The sequence below is a fragment of the Somniosus microcephalus genome, chromosome 25, assembly GCF_052327205.1.
Source record: "Somniosus microcephalus isolate GS21.2 chromosome 25, FLI_Smic_1.0, whole genome shotgun sequence".
In the NCBI taxonomy this organism is placed as follows: Eukaryota; Metazoa; Chordata; class Chondrichthyes; order Squaliformes; family Somniosidae; genus Somniosus; species Somniosus microcephalus.
Window position 1 is genome coordinate 38036001 of NC_141011.1, and position 14277 is coordinate 38050277.

General features: G+C 46.4%; 1 protein-coding gene across 1 annotated transcript in view; it reads left to right on the forward strand.

The window, feature by feature from the left end:
• LOC147100711 (calmodulin-binding transcription activator 1-like) overlaps nucleotides 1–4843 on the forward strand; it is a 744706-nt gene extending 739863 nt beyond the window's left edge. The window contains exon 5 of the mRNA XM_085967240.1: nucleotides 3867–4843. Within this exon, the coding sequence (XP_085823366.1) occupies nucleotides 3867–4154 (288 nt within the window). The 3' untranslated portion in view covers nucleotides 4155–4843. The remainder of the gene's footprint in view (nucleotides 1–3866) is intronic.
• The last annotated feature ends 9434 nt before the right edge of the window (nucleotides 4844–14277 follow it).

Consider the following 14277-nt stretch of genomic DNA (forward strand, 5'->3'; position numbering starts at 1 on the left):
TAACAGTGTGGGATTCCCAACGTCATTTATAATAGTGTGGGATTCCCAACGTCATTTATAATAGTGTGGGATTCCCAACATCATTTATAACAGTGTGGGATTCCCAACGTCATTTATAACAGTGTGGGATTCCCAACGTCATTTATAACAGTGTGGGATTCCCAACATCATTTATAACAGTGTGGGATTCCCAACATCATTTATAACAGTGTGGGATTCCCAACATCATTTATAATAGTGTGGGATTCCCAACATCATTTATAATAGTGTGGGATTCCCAACATCATTTATAACAGTGTGGGATTCCCAACATCATTTATAATAGTGTGGGATTCCCAACATCATTTATAATAGTGTGGGATTCCCAACATCATTTATAACAGTGTGGGATTCCCAACATCATTTATAATAGTGTGGGATTCCCAACGTCATTTATAACAGTGTGGGATTCCCAACATCATTTATAACAGTGTGGGATTCCCAACGTCATTTATAATAGTGTGGGATTCCCAACATCATTTATAACAGTGTGGGATTCCCAACATCATTTATAACAGTGTGGGATTCCCAACATCATTTATAACAGTGTGGGATTCCCAACATCATTTATAACAGTGTGGGATTCCCAACATCATTTATAACAGTGTGGGATTCCCAACATCATTTATAACAGTGTGGGATTCCCAACATCATTTATAACAGTGTGGGATTCCCAACATCATTTATAACAGTGTGGGATTCCCAACATCATTTATAATAGTGTGGGATTCCCAACATCATTTATAACAGTGTGGGATTCCCAACGTCATTTATAACAGTGTGGGATTCCCAACATCATTTATAACAGTGTGGGATTCCCAACATCATTTATAACAGTGTGGGATTCCCAACATCATTTATAATAGTGTGGGATTCCCAACATCATTTATAACAGTGTGGGATTCCCAACATCATTTATAACAGTGTGGGATTCCCAACATCATTTATAATAGTGTGGGATTCCCAACATCATTTATAACAGTGTGGGATTCCCAACATCATTTATAATAGTGTGGGATTCCCAACGTCATTTATAATAGTGTGGGATTCCCAACATCATTTATAACAGTGTGGGATTCCCAACATCATTTATAATAGTGTGGGATTCCCAACGTCATTTATAATAGTGTGGGATTCCCAACATCATTTATAATAGTGTGGGATTCCCAACATCATTTATAACAGTGTGGGATTCCCAACATCATTTATAATAGTGTGGGATTCCCAACATCATTTATAACAGTGTGGGATTCCCAACATCATTTATAACAGTGTGGGATTCCCAACGTCATTTATAATAGTGTGGGATTCCCAACATCATTTATAACAGTGTGGGATTCCCAACATTATTCCCAACGTCATTTACAACAGTACAGAATTCCCAACATTTCATTGTAATTAAATTCAAATAATACTGCAGCACAAAATATATCTTTGTTAAAGGTTCAAAGGATTTGGACTGAAATAATAATCCCCCTGCTAAATTTTCACCTTTCTTTAAGGGCACTTACGTGTGGCATCAGGCAACTGGCATAGCCTGTGGAATGCTACCTGTGGCTGCCACCATTTCCAGTCCAAAACCAGATGGGGGTGGGACAGGATTTCGGGCTGGGTGTGGGTGGGGGATGGGGGTGCGGGGGGCAGGGGCGAGGCTGACCCATGGAGATCCCTGCATTATTTTAAAAGGCAGGTGCGTATGTGCACAGTGAAATTCACTCAACAGCATGAGGCGTTTAAAGCGCAACAACAGAAAACTAGTCTTTTTCCGTACAACAAATTTATTTCTGAAGGAATAATACTTCAGCAGAATAACCTCCTCGGAATTTAATGCATGTTTCAACAAAGGCCCTAGAGTGACCTGACTGAAACATGGTGTTACACACAGACAGGTTACACACTGACAGCAATGAAAGATGTCCACAGATATGGTACAGCGGGCAGTAATCATCTGCCTATTTTGACACTGACAGTACCTAAACTATAAGCTATTACACTTCAAAGCATTCAGAGTGAATTATAGCTTCCATTGTGTCCTGGATTTAAAGGGGACCACACCTTCGTTCGATAAACTTTTTTTTCATTTGTTTGCAAGTGTACAACTTTATCATTCCCAGTTTGCTGACTCTTGCGGTTTACAGATTCACAGTCGGCAGCTGCTCTCTGGTATCTCACCCACATTGTCATTCACCATGTGGGTGTGATAGCACAGGGGTTATGTAACCAGGCTAACAATCCTGAGGACTTGGTGGTAGGGTGAGATGAAGTAAGGCGGGAGGAGACTTGTGTGGAGCGTAAACACCGGCATAGACCTGTTGGGCTGAATGGCCTGTTTCTGTGCTGCAATTTCTACATAATGTAATGATTTGCAAGTTCAAATCCCACCATGGCTAGTTGTGAAATTGAATTCAATAACTCGGGTACTATATGGGGGTCAAATTGACCATGAAACTGCCAGGTTGTCAAAGCCCCACTGGTCCAGGAGCAAACAGACATTGTAACTGCAGGAGGACAGGAACCAAATCAGAGAAAAAGGCGGCAGCTCTTTAAATGCTTCGATTTCTAGGATCTGACTTGATTTGATAGTCCAGGAATACCGCCTGATGACAGAGAAATCTCTGCCTCAGTTTATAAGTCTTTACTGGAGATTTAAAAACGAGCTGATTTCCTTTCCTGCAGATTTGAATGATTTGTGTTTCAGTTTCTGAGATCTTGGTGGGAATTGGTAGGAGTGGTTTGTTGCATCTGAATGTAAAAATGGCTTAAGTATGATGCCAACCGTCCTGGGGAGGCCAGTTAAGCTTTGAGAAATGTGTACCAGCTATTCTCAAGTAACATCAAAGGAACACAGGAATTGGTGGGCGAGAAAAGACCAAAGTCCATCTGGTTCGCCTTCTACCACCCTGATAGTTGCATGATACAACAATAAGGGAGTTGTTGACTTATCATAGCAATCGATCCCTATCGCTTAGTCTACAACAGACCCAGACATCAGGTGAGGGAAATCCCCAGTGGTTTTGGGAACCTTAGGCCCAAAGTCACCTGTTCCTCCCAAGCATGCTACACTCACCACATGTCATGACTCGTATATTGTATCCCAAAATATTATTTTCTGCAAGAAATCTATCTCATTTGCATTTGACTGAATTAATACTAACTGCTGCGTTAAGAATTCAGCATTGTTTTTTGGGGAGAGTGTGTTGGCTCTGCATGCCAGGTAAGGCATGACCCTTTCCCCCTCTGATGGCCTCACCGTTGAGTCGCTAATCTCCTTCAATTCACCCCCTTGGTTGCTATTCTCACGTAAGTTCTGAAAGTCACGAGAGGCTGTCTACCCACACTCTTGCTGCTACGTGAGCTGGGGCACCTCTTGAGCCTCACAATTAGCCTCGGAAGGGAAAGAAATTTTGGGCAGAGTTCCCACTCCTGGGCTCTATCCAGGGAAATACCCATGTTGGATGAGGACAGGATTGGACTTGGCTGTGATGCCCTCACAGTCAAATAGCCTGTAACATTCATGTCTCACATATAAGGGGTACTTCCACAATCCCGTGCACCCAGTAGGGAGCTGCCCTCACAGGGAGCATGGTTCAGAGATCGGGCGACAACATTCCAGGCCCCATTCCCTGCTGGAAAGGAACCATCACGGAATTACCTCCCGTAAAGAATAGTCACTTGGTCGCGGTGCTGGAGGTGGGCCAGTTCCTGTGGAACTGCACCTCAGTGTAAGTCAGCGCCTGAAAGAGAGGAGGCAAACATCTGAAAACAGCACAGCACTGAATCTGACCTCGAAAAAGCTCAGTCATTTCTTTACCTTTTTGTCTTCACAGTGTCTTTATGGCTGCTATGTCCATTCTTCTATTATCCCCACTTTCCACCGGAGGTGCTATTGGCTTCTTCAGGTAAGAGATGATTTGATATTGTTTTATAAAGCACTGGGAGATAACTGGTACAAAAATGAACTCGTACAACATTGCAAGATACTATTCAATGTATTTCTGTCACCTTCTGCTGCCTCCCGTTGTCATGTTTCCTCTTTCACCCTATTTGCATTGGAGCTCTTCATCAGAGCTACTTTCCAATTGTCTACCACAGCTAATGAATCAGCCATGCACTGATGACTTTTACCCAGTGAAGATGCGTTAGTTCAGCTGTTTGTCAAATCTGAGTTTTGAACTCTTCTTCTTTTGGGTTGGGAGCACAGTGGGCAACACATCTTCCTCCAGGGCAGAAGATCAATGGCCAAACATGCTTCTCTGGGAGGCCAATGACAAACAACATCCACATCTGCACTGGGAGGCTGAGGCCTAACGCATCCACATCTGCACTGGGATGTCAAGGCCTAACACATCCACATCTGTATTGGGAGGTCAAGGACCAACACCTCTACATCTGCACTGGGAGGTTGAAGCCAAACACATCCTCTTCATAACTGGGGCCAGTGATGAAATAGCAGAGCTACCAAACTAGTCAATGAATCACGATTTGTTTTTTTTAAGGCTTGGCAGTAACTGCTGTTCAACCCATCAACTTAAAAACTTCAGTTTTCCAGGATACATAAAGTTCCTGCCTGTCCTTGGTTCCTTACCGTTCTGACGTCTCTCTTACACAATGTACCAATCTGACACATTAGCTTTTGAGTTCTACAGCTCCCTAGTCCCACACATTTTCCATTACTTATTAGAGGTTTTCAATGCTAGAGTTAGTGACAGTGAAAACTTCTTTTAACTCTGTGAAAATTTCAACAGATAAAAGAGAACAGAAGGAGGTACACTGGGGACATTGGACAATAAATCTAACAGCTGTTCTTCCCACGGCCTGTGTGAAATTACTTATTAGCTACAGAATGTGGACTTCAGACACTTTCAATGGGGTGTAAATCGGGTGGGGGGGGAGATTGTGGGGGGGTGTATATCGGGGGTATAAATCGGGTGGGGTGTATATTGGGGGGTGTAATTCGGGGGGGGTGTATATCAGTGAGTGTAATTCGAGCGGGGTGTATATCGGGCGGGGTGTATAATGTGGGGTGTATATCGGGCGGGGTGTATAATGTGGGGTGTATATCGGGCGGGGTGTATATCGGGCGGGGTGTATATCGGGCGGGCTGTATATCAGGCAGGGTGTATAATGTGGGGTGTATATCGGGCGGGGTGTATATCGGGCGGGGTGTATATCGGGTGGCGTGTATATCGGTGAGTGTAATTCAAGCGGGGTGTATAATGTGGGGTGTATATCGGGTGGGGTGTATATCGGGCGGGGTGTATATCGGGCGGGGTATATATCGGGCGGGGTGTATATTGGGGGGTGTAATTCGGGTGGTGTGTATAATGTGGGGTGTATATCGGGGGTGTATATCGGGCGGGATGTATATCGGGCGGGGTGTATAATGGTGGTTGTAAATCGGGCGGGGTGTATATCGGGTGATAGTCCCCCTCTACTCCCCTCCTCTCCCCCTCTCTCCTCTCCCCTCTTTCCTCTCCCCTCTACTCCCCTTCCCACGACTCCCCGACCCTCCTCTCCCCCCCCTCCTCTCCCCTCCCCTCGCCTCCTCTCTCCTCCTCCCTTCCCTCCTCCCCTCTCTCCTCTCCCCCCTCCCTTCCTCTCCCCTCCCCTAATCTCCCCTCCCCTCCTCTCCCCTGCCCTCCTCTCCACCCCTCTTCTTCCCTCCATAATCTCCTCTCACCTCCCCTGCTCTCCCCTCTCCTCTCCCCTCCCCTCCCCTACTCTCCCCTCCCCTCCCCTACTCTCCCCTCTCCCCTCCCCTCCCCTGCTTTCCCCTCCCCTCCTCGCCCATGCTCTCCCCTCCCCTCTCTCCTTTCCCCTGCTCTCCCCTCCCCTCTCATCTCCCTTCTCGCCCCTCCCCTCCCCTGCTCTCCCTTCCCCTCCCCTCCCCTCTCTCCTCTCCCCTCTCTCCTCTCCCCTGCTCTCCCCTCCCCTCTCGTCTCCTCTCTCTCCCCTCCCCTCCTCTCCCCTGCTCTCCCCTCCTCTCTCTCATCTCCCCTGCTCTCCCCTCCCCTCTCGTCTCCTCTCTCTCCCCTCCCCTCCCCTGCTCTCCCCTCCCCTCCCCTGCTCTCCCCTCTCTCCTCTCCCCTCTCTCCTCTCCCCTGCTCTCCCTTCTCCCCTCTCCCCTCCCCTCGCCCCTCCCTTCCCCTCTCCCCTCCTCTCCCCTCCTTCCCCTCTCCCCTCCTCTCCCCTCCTTCCCTGTACCAGTGCCCATTTGCTCTCCCTTTGTTGAGTTCGGAATACCCGAGAACAAGACTTCAACGCAACAACAGCCTGTCGATTTATGGGGGTGAATTGGTGGGATTGGCGATTTGATCCCTTTCCTGCCTGACTTTCGATCTGTCGAGGAAGCAGTGCACCAGACACAGCCCTTAACCAATTTCAGCCATTAACCATTCTATCTCAGCGGGACTTCTAAGCTTTGTTTGTGAATAAAGGGGCTTTCTCTTTCTTCAGGACAGCCTGCGGTTTCCCTGCCACATTGGCATGTTATATGCGTTTCAAATATTTGCACACGGTAGATCAATTTAGATGAAAACAGCTAGTTTATAATGAGGCCCTGTTGGCACGATCAGGAAGGACGTGATCAATAACGAAGGCAGCAACAATAAAATAATACAAACTGTGACAAACAAAGAAAATAAATAATGCAGCAGAGTAAATGGTCTCACAATAAGAAGTAAGTGCAAATAAAGCAGCCTGGCTTAAAGACATATTTAAGAGAGAGAAGCCATCATGGGGATAATGATGATAATTGCTTGGTATCGGTGGACACGCTGCAAGGGTCGATAACCAGAGGGCACAGATTTAAAGTGATTGCCAAACATGAGGAAAACATTTTTTACGGAACAAGTGGTTAGGATTTGGAAGGCACTGCCTGATAGGGTGGTGGATACAGATTCAATAGTAGCCTTCAAAAGGGAATTGGATAAATACTTGAAGAAGAAAAAATTGCAGGGATATGAGGAAAGAGCCAGGGAGTGAAACTAACTGGATTGCTCTTCGAAAGAGCCGACCCTGACTCGATGGGCCGCATGGCCTCCTTCTGTGCTGTACTATTCTACGATTCTGTGTGCATAGATGCCGGGTGTAGACAGGGACAGGCCCGGCTGTGATGATCTCTGGAATCAAATGGCGTTCCAGCACTCACTGTCGGGGCTCTGGTCAGCTTGGGTGCTGACTGGCACTGTACGGCCCATTGCGCAGCTTCGAGCTGACGGAGTCGATATTCGTCTTTACCGCTCGGGTGTTAAATATGGCCCGGGCTGAGCTCAGAGAGGAATTGCGGTTGGGGAACATCTCACGCCTGTTACAGAACCCGCCCAATCTTCCCCTCATTCATTTAAATGGATGACAAAATCAGGCCGCTTCCGTTAACCGGTGTGGAATTCTTCTCTGCAGAGGATCTGGGTTTTGAATTCCATTCCTCAACTCATAACAGACGTCTGTCTGAGCAACTGGTCTCACCACAGACATCTATTTGAGGCTCTCAGACAGACCAATCTGCCTGACAAACTGTGCTGCACTATTCTATGATTCTATGAAATTGTCAGCAAGAGATAAAAAGGCAAAAGATCGATTTGCCATCATTTAGATTCAAATTGTGTTTCAGTGGGATGTTGAGGAACAGTCTGTGCCAAACGTACTGGTGCCAGCTTTGCCAGGCTCTGTGTTAAATAGACTTAGCAAGCTCCCCTCTGTTGGTCCAGTGGGTAAATGCCCTGGTACTGAGCCACACAGCCGACGAAGATTGCTGGTTTCATTCCTGAGTTAGCCGCTCCTCAGTCAGGAAAACAGTGAAGAGTTCTGCAATTGCCCTCGGCATGGGTTCGGGAGGGGGTAAAGGTCACGCGCCCCCCCCCCCAACCCTTGATCGCCATCTCGCTAGAAAGCAGACACGCGAGCGCAATCATGTGTGCGCAAAGGTCAGGTGAGCCAGAGGAGGAAACAGGTCCTGACTTCAACGTGGTGAGGATGTAGGAAGGAGGAAGAGTGCGCTCGAGACAGGAAGAAACAAGAGGGGAATGAACGTTCAACCAACGTACCGGCTGTCGTGGTACCGATTACATCGAGATGCGAGAGACCCCTCGCGAAGGCAAGTGGGACTGGGGGCAAGATGCGAGAGACAGCAAATTTCTCCTGCATTCTGCTGAGATTTGTGAGGGAGGCGTCAAACCATGATATGCAAAAATCTTCATGGAGATAACCTTGTGCTATGAAGCGTGAGTAATAGGCCGAGGAGATTTGTTCAATCTTGGAGCAAAGTTGTCTGTTCGTAATGCCAAATCCGTATGAACACAGGGGAAGCGAGGGGGAACGGGATGGAGGGGGCGAGGTGGGATCAGGGGTCAGGTTCTGCTGTTTGCTTTGCTGCTCATGAAGTTTGATAGTAAAAGTAGGACCTCAAAGGTAGTAATCTCAGGATTGCTACCAGTGCCATGTGCTAGTCAGAGTAGAAATAGAAGGATATTTCAGATGAATATGTAGCTAGAAGAATGGTGCAAGGGGGAGGGATTCAAATTCCTGGGACATTGGAACCAGTTCTGGGGGAGGTGGGACCAGTACAAACTGGACGGTTTGCACCTGGGCGGGATCAGAACCGATATCCTAGGGGGAGTGTTTGCTAGTGCTGTTGGGGAGAGTTTAAACTAAAATGGCAGGGTTTGGGAACCTGTGCAGGGAGACAAAGGAAAGGGAAGCAAGGATAGAAACAAAAGACAGGAAGGAGAAAAGCAAAAGTGGAAGGCAGAGAAATCAAGGGTGTAAATCAAACAGGGCCACAGTAAATAATAATTCTAAAAGGACTAAGAGTGTTAAAAAATCAAGCCTGAAGGCTTTGTGTCTTAATGTGAGGAGCATTCGTAATAAGGTGAATGAATTAGCTGCGCAAATAGATGTAAATGGATATGATATAATTGGGATTACGGAGACATGGCTCCAGGGTGACCAAGACTGGGAATTCAACATCAATATTCAGGAAGGACAGGAAAAAAGGAAAAGGAGGTGGGGTAGCATTGCTGGTTAAAGAGGAGATTAACACAATAGTAAGGAAGGATATTAGCTCTGATGATGTGGAATCTGTATGGGCAGAGCTGAGAAATACCAAGGGGCAGAAAACGTTAGTGAGAGTTGTATACAGACCCCCAAACAGTAATGCTGAGGTTGGGGATGGCATTAAATGGGAAATTAGAGACGCGTGCAATAAGGGCACAGCAGTTATCATGGGTGACTTTAATCTACATATAGATTGGGCTAACCAAATTAGTAACAATACTGTGGAGGAGGAATTCCTAGAGTGTATACGGGATGGTTTCCTGGACCAATATGTCAAGGAACCAACTAGAGATCAGGCCATCTTAGACTGGGTATTATGTAATGAGAAAGGATGAATTAGCAATCTTGTTGTGCGAGGCCCCTTGGGGAGGAGCGATCACAATATGATAGAATTCTTCATTAAGATGGAGAGTAAAGTAGTTGACTGAGAGACTAGGGTCCTGAATTTAAATAAAGGAAACTACGATGGTATGAGGCACGAGTTGGCTAGGATGGATTGGGGTACGTTACTTAAAGGGTTGACGGTGGATAGGCAATGCCAAACATTTAAAGATCGCATGGATCACCTATAGAATTTGTTCATCCCTGTTTGGCATAAAAATAAAACAAAAAAGGTGACTCAACCGTGGCTAACAAGGGAAATTAGGGATAGCATAAGATCCAAGGAGAGGACATATAATTTGGCCAGAAAAAGCAGCAAACCTGAAAATTGGGAGCAGTTTAGGATTCAGCAAAGAGGATAAAGGGATTAATTAAGAGGGGGAAAATAGATTATGAAAGTAAGCTTGCAGGGAACATAAAAACTGACTGTAAAAGCTTCTATAGATATGTGAAGAGAAAAAGATTGGTGAAGTCAAGCATAGGTCCCTTGCAGTCAGAATCAGGGGAATTTATAATGGGGAACAAAGAAATGGCTGACCAATTAAATACATACATTGGTTCTGTCTTCACAAAGGAGGACACAAATAACCTTCCAGAGATGTCAGGGAACATAGGGTCTGATGAGAGGGAGGAATTGAATGAAATCAGTATTTGTAGGGAAATGGTGTTAGGGAAGTTGATGGGATTGAAGGCCGATAAATCCCCAGGGCCTGATAATCTACATCCTAGGGTACTTAAGGAAGTGGCCCTAGAAATAGTAGATGCATTGCTGGTCATCTTCCAAAATTCTATAGACTCTGGAACAGTTCCCATGGATTGGAGGATAGCTAATGTAACCCCACTATTTAAAAAAGATGGTAGAGAGAAAACGGGGAATTACAGACCGGTAAGCCTGACATCGGTAGTGGGGAAAATGCTAGAGTCCATTATAAAAGATGTAATAGCAGAGCACTTGGAAAACAGTGACAGGATCGGACAAAGTCAACATGGATTTACAAAACGTAAATCATGCTTGACTAATCTACTGGAATTTTTTGAGGATGTAACTGGTAGAATAGATAAGGGAGAACCAGTGGATGTGGTGTATTTGGACTTTCAGAAGGCTTTCGATAAGGCCCGCATAAGAGATTGGCGTGCAAAGTTAAAGCACGTGGGATTGGGGGTAAGGTACTGTCTTGGATAGAGAACTGGTTGGCAGACAGGAAGCAAAGAGTTGGAATAAATGGGTCTTTTTCCGAGTGGCAGGCAGTGACTAGTGGGGTACCGCAGGGATCGGTGCTAGGACCCCAGTTATTCACAATATATATAAATGATCTAGACGAGGGAACTAGATGTAATATCTCCAAGTTTGCAGATGACACAAAGCTGGGTGGGCGTGTGTGCTGTGAGGAGGATGCAGAGAAACTCCAGTATGATTTGGACAGGTTGGGTGATTGGGCAGATGCATGGCAAATGCAGTATAATGTGGATAAATGCGAGGTTATCCACTTCGGTGGCAAAAGCAGGAAGACAGATTATTATCTGAACGGCAATAGATTGGGAGAAGGGGAAGTGCAACGAGACCTGGGTGTCCTTGTGCACCAGTCGCTGAAGGTAAGCATGCAGGTGCAGCAGGCGGTTAAGAAGGCAAATGGTATGTTGGCCTTCATAGCGAGAGGATTCGAGTACAGGAGCAAGGATGTCTTGCTGCAGTTGTACAGGGCCTTGGTGAGACCACACCTTGAGTATTGTGTGCAGTTTTGGTTGCCTTATCTGAGGAAGGATGTTCTTGCCATGGAGGGAGTGCAGCGAAGATTCACCAGACTGATACCTGGGATGGCAGGAATGACGTATGAGGAGAGATTGGGTCGATTAGGCTTATATTCGCTAGAGTTTAGAAGAATGAGAGAGGATCTCATTGAAACTTATAAACTTCTAACAGGACTAGATAGATTAGATGCAGGAAGGACGTTCCCGATGGCGGGGGAGTCCAGAACCAGGGGTCACAGTCTAAGGATAAGGGGTAAGCCATTTAGGACTGAGATGAGGAGGAATTTCTTCACCTAGAGAGTGGTGAACCTGTGGAATTCACTACCACACAAGGCAGTTGAGGCCAATTCATTTATTATATTCAAGAAGGAGTTAGATATATTTCTTAAGGCTAAAGGGATCAAGGGATATGGGGAGAAAGCAGGGACAGGGTACTGAATTTGGATGATCAGCCATGATCTCATTAAATGGCGGAACAGGCTCGAGGGGCCGAATGGCCTACTCCTGCTCCTAGCTTCGATGTTTCTATGTAACTAACTTAATAACTAATAACCAAGACCGCTACAGCATGAGACATAGATGCAAACAATGAGGATTTTAACTGTCAGCGGGTCCACAAGTAGAATGAGGCTGCTGTGATTTTGACCTCCTGCCCAGAAGTGGCTGCTGGTCTGGGGAAATTGCAGGTTAGTGTGGGGACTGTGGTTCTGCAGAGGGAGGTGTGGTGCGGAGGTATGGGACAGAGGAGGTTTAAACTTTCCTTGTGAGGCCCGAAGGAGCACTCATGCTCCCTCTGACCCCACAAAGGAAAACTTACCTTGAAATGGCCTTGTCTGCTTCCGACCCTCTTCCGACTTCACTTTTACTGCCGGTTAAAGCTGCAGCGGTCGGGGCTCAGTCACATCATCGGATTCCAATAAGAAAAGGACACATACACCGCTCCCCATCCTTCCATCCTTGCCAGCTTCAGGCCTGGCCTCAGAAGACCAGGTTAAAATTGAAGACGGCTGGATGCAGGCCCGATATCGGAGGATAGATCTGCCGGTTGATTTTAACTGCCGACCCGCCTGGTTCCCTAGGGTTAAAATTGAGCCGCAGTCTATTCCCTAAGACATGTCGGTGCCTGGGAGTTGGGCGTTTGTGGACACTTTTCAGCCAATGACCTGGCCCACCTGCTGCGAAAAGTGGGCGGTACCCCAAATCTAAGTCTGACCGGCTGACTGGCTCCTTAATATCAGGGCCAACACCCGATTTGAACGCCACGCACTTCGACCAATGTCTTTAACCAAATCCTTTCAGCGGGAGAAAAGAAATTCAATCATGGAGCGAAGAAAATGGAATTTGAAGATGGCTGTTCAGAGGTCAGAGGTCAGCTATGAGGGGAGGCAGAACTTCTCACCTGCTTTTACAGCACCTGCTTTGTTGGCTGTTCCTCAAATTTTATTTGGCAGATCGTCGAAAAGGGAGACTTCAGTGAACGTTAACAATAATCAGATAGGAGAGAAGTGCGAGGAGAATGCAGCTGATTAAAAGTGACAGCTTTTATTATTGATATGGGACTAAGTTTAGAGAAAGTATGTGAAGAACATTCTGGAAAATCAATTTGCGCAGGCTTTGAAGCATTGACTTTAATAGCCAGCAGACTGGAATCATTTTTACAAAAATAAATAAATAAATGAAACTGCTTTTTCTTAAACTGTACCAATCGTTCAGTTGGTAAGCCTCTAGTCCCGAGTGGTGCTTTACCATGCAGTGGTGGGGGCAAGGTTCTAGTTGGACCTCCAGTGTTTGCTGAGTTCTCTGAGCTCTGCCCCCTCCTCTCCCCCAACCCCCCATTTTGTTCTCCATTCCTTTGACTCTGACCTCTGCATCCACCTCCCTCCCTTCGCCCCACCATTGGCGGCCGTGCCTTCAACCACCTAGGTTCCATGCTCTGGAATCCTTCCTTAAGCCTCGCCTCTTTTTTATCCTCCTTTAAGACCTTCCTCAAAACCACCCTCTTCACCCAATCTTTTGATCACCCCTCCTAATATCTCCTTCTTTGGCTCTGCATTTATTTTATTCCTCACGCTCCTGTGAAGCGCCACGGGACGTTTTTCTACGTTAAGGCACTATATAAATGCAACTTGTTATATGGGCACTAAATTATCCTCAGGGCCCTCCGTTCTACAGAAATGAAGAAACAGCCAATACTTTTGCCCCTGATCACTAGCCAGTGATTGCTGCTGGAACACGCAGACGTGTGGAGGTAAGGATCGGACTGGGCAGTGCTGCCGACTCTCAGAGTCAAGGCTCACTCAAGAAGGATGGCCAATCAGGCAAGGTACCAGAGGGCTGTGGGTACATGGCAAGAATCAATGCCTTTGGGAGAGCAGGCGAGAAAATTTGCCATTCGCACATACAAACACACACACACGCAAACAGACGCACAAACACACACAGACAAATACACACACACAAACACACAGGCAAACACACACACAAATACACATACAGGCAAACACGCGCAAATACACACACACAGGCAAACACGCGCAAATACACACACACACAAACACACAGGCAAACACACGCGCAAACAGACACACAAACCCACTCACAGACGAATAGACACACGCACAAGCACACACAGCCAAACATACATGCGCAAACACACTCACATGCACTCGCACACATAGACAAACAAACACACACACACAAACACATACATAGATAATACCTGGGGGATTAGAGGGAAAAACTCAGGAGTCACTCGAGGCAGTTAGAGGCTGAGATGAGAGACTAGGATTCTATGGAAGGGTGATGTATAGGCACGGTACTTAAATTTGTGACACATACTTGTGAAGTACATGATATAACGCAGTCACACACACGCACACACAAATATAGATATGCAGACAGGCCCTAATGGCCTCAAGAGGCTTGTATACACAGAGACAGACACATGTGGATGCACACACACGCCCAGGAGTGCTGGAGTGGGATCTGTAAATATTGAACGTTCCGAGACTGTTGCTGGCTCCTCAGTTGGCGAATGGCAATGAATGTGGTTGA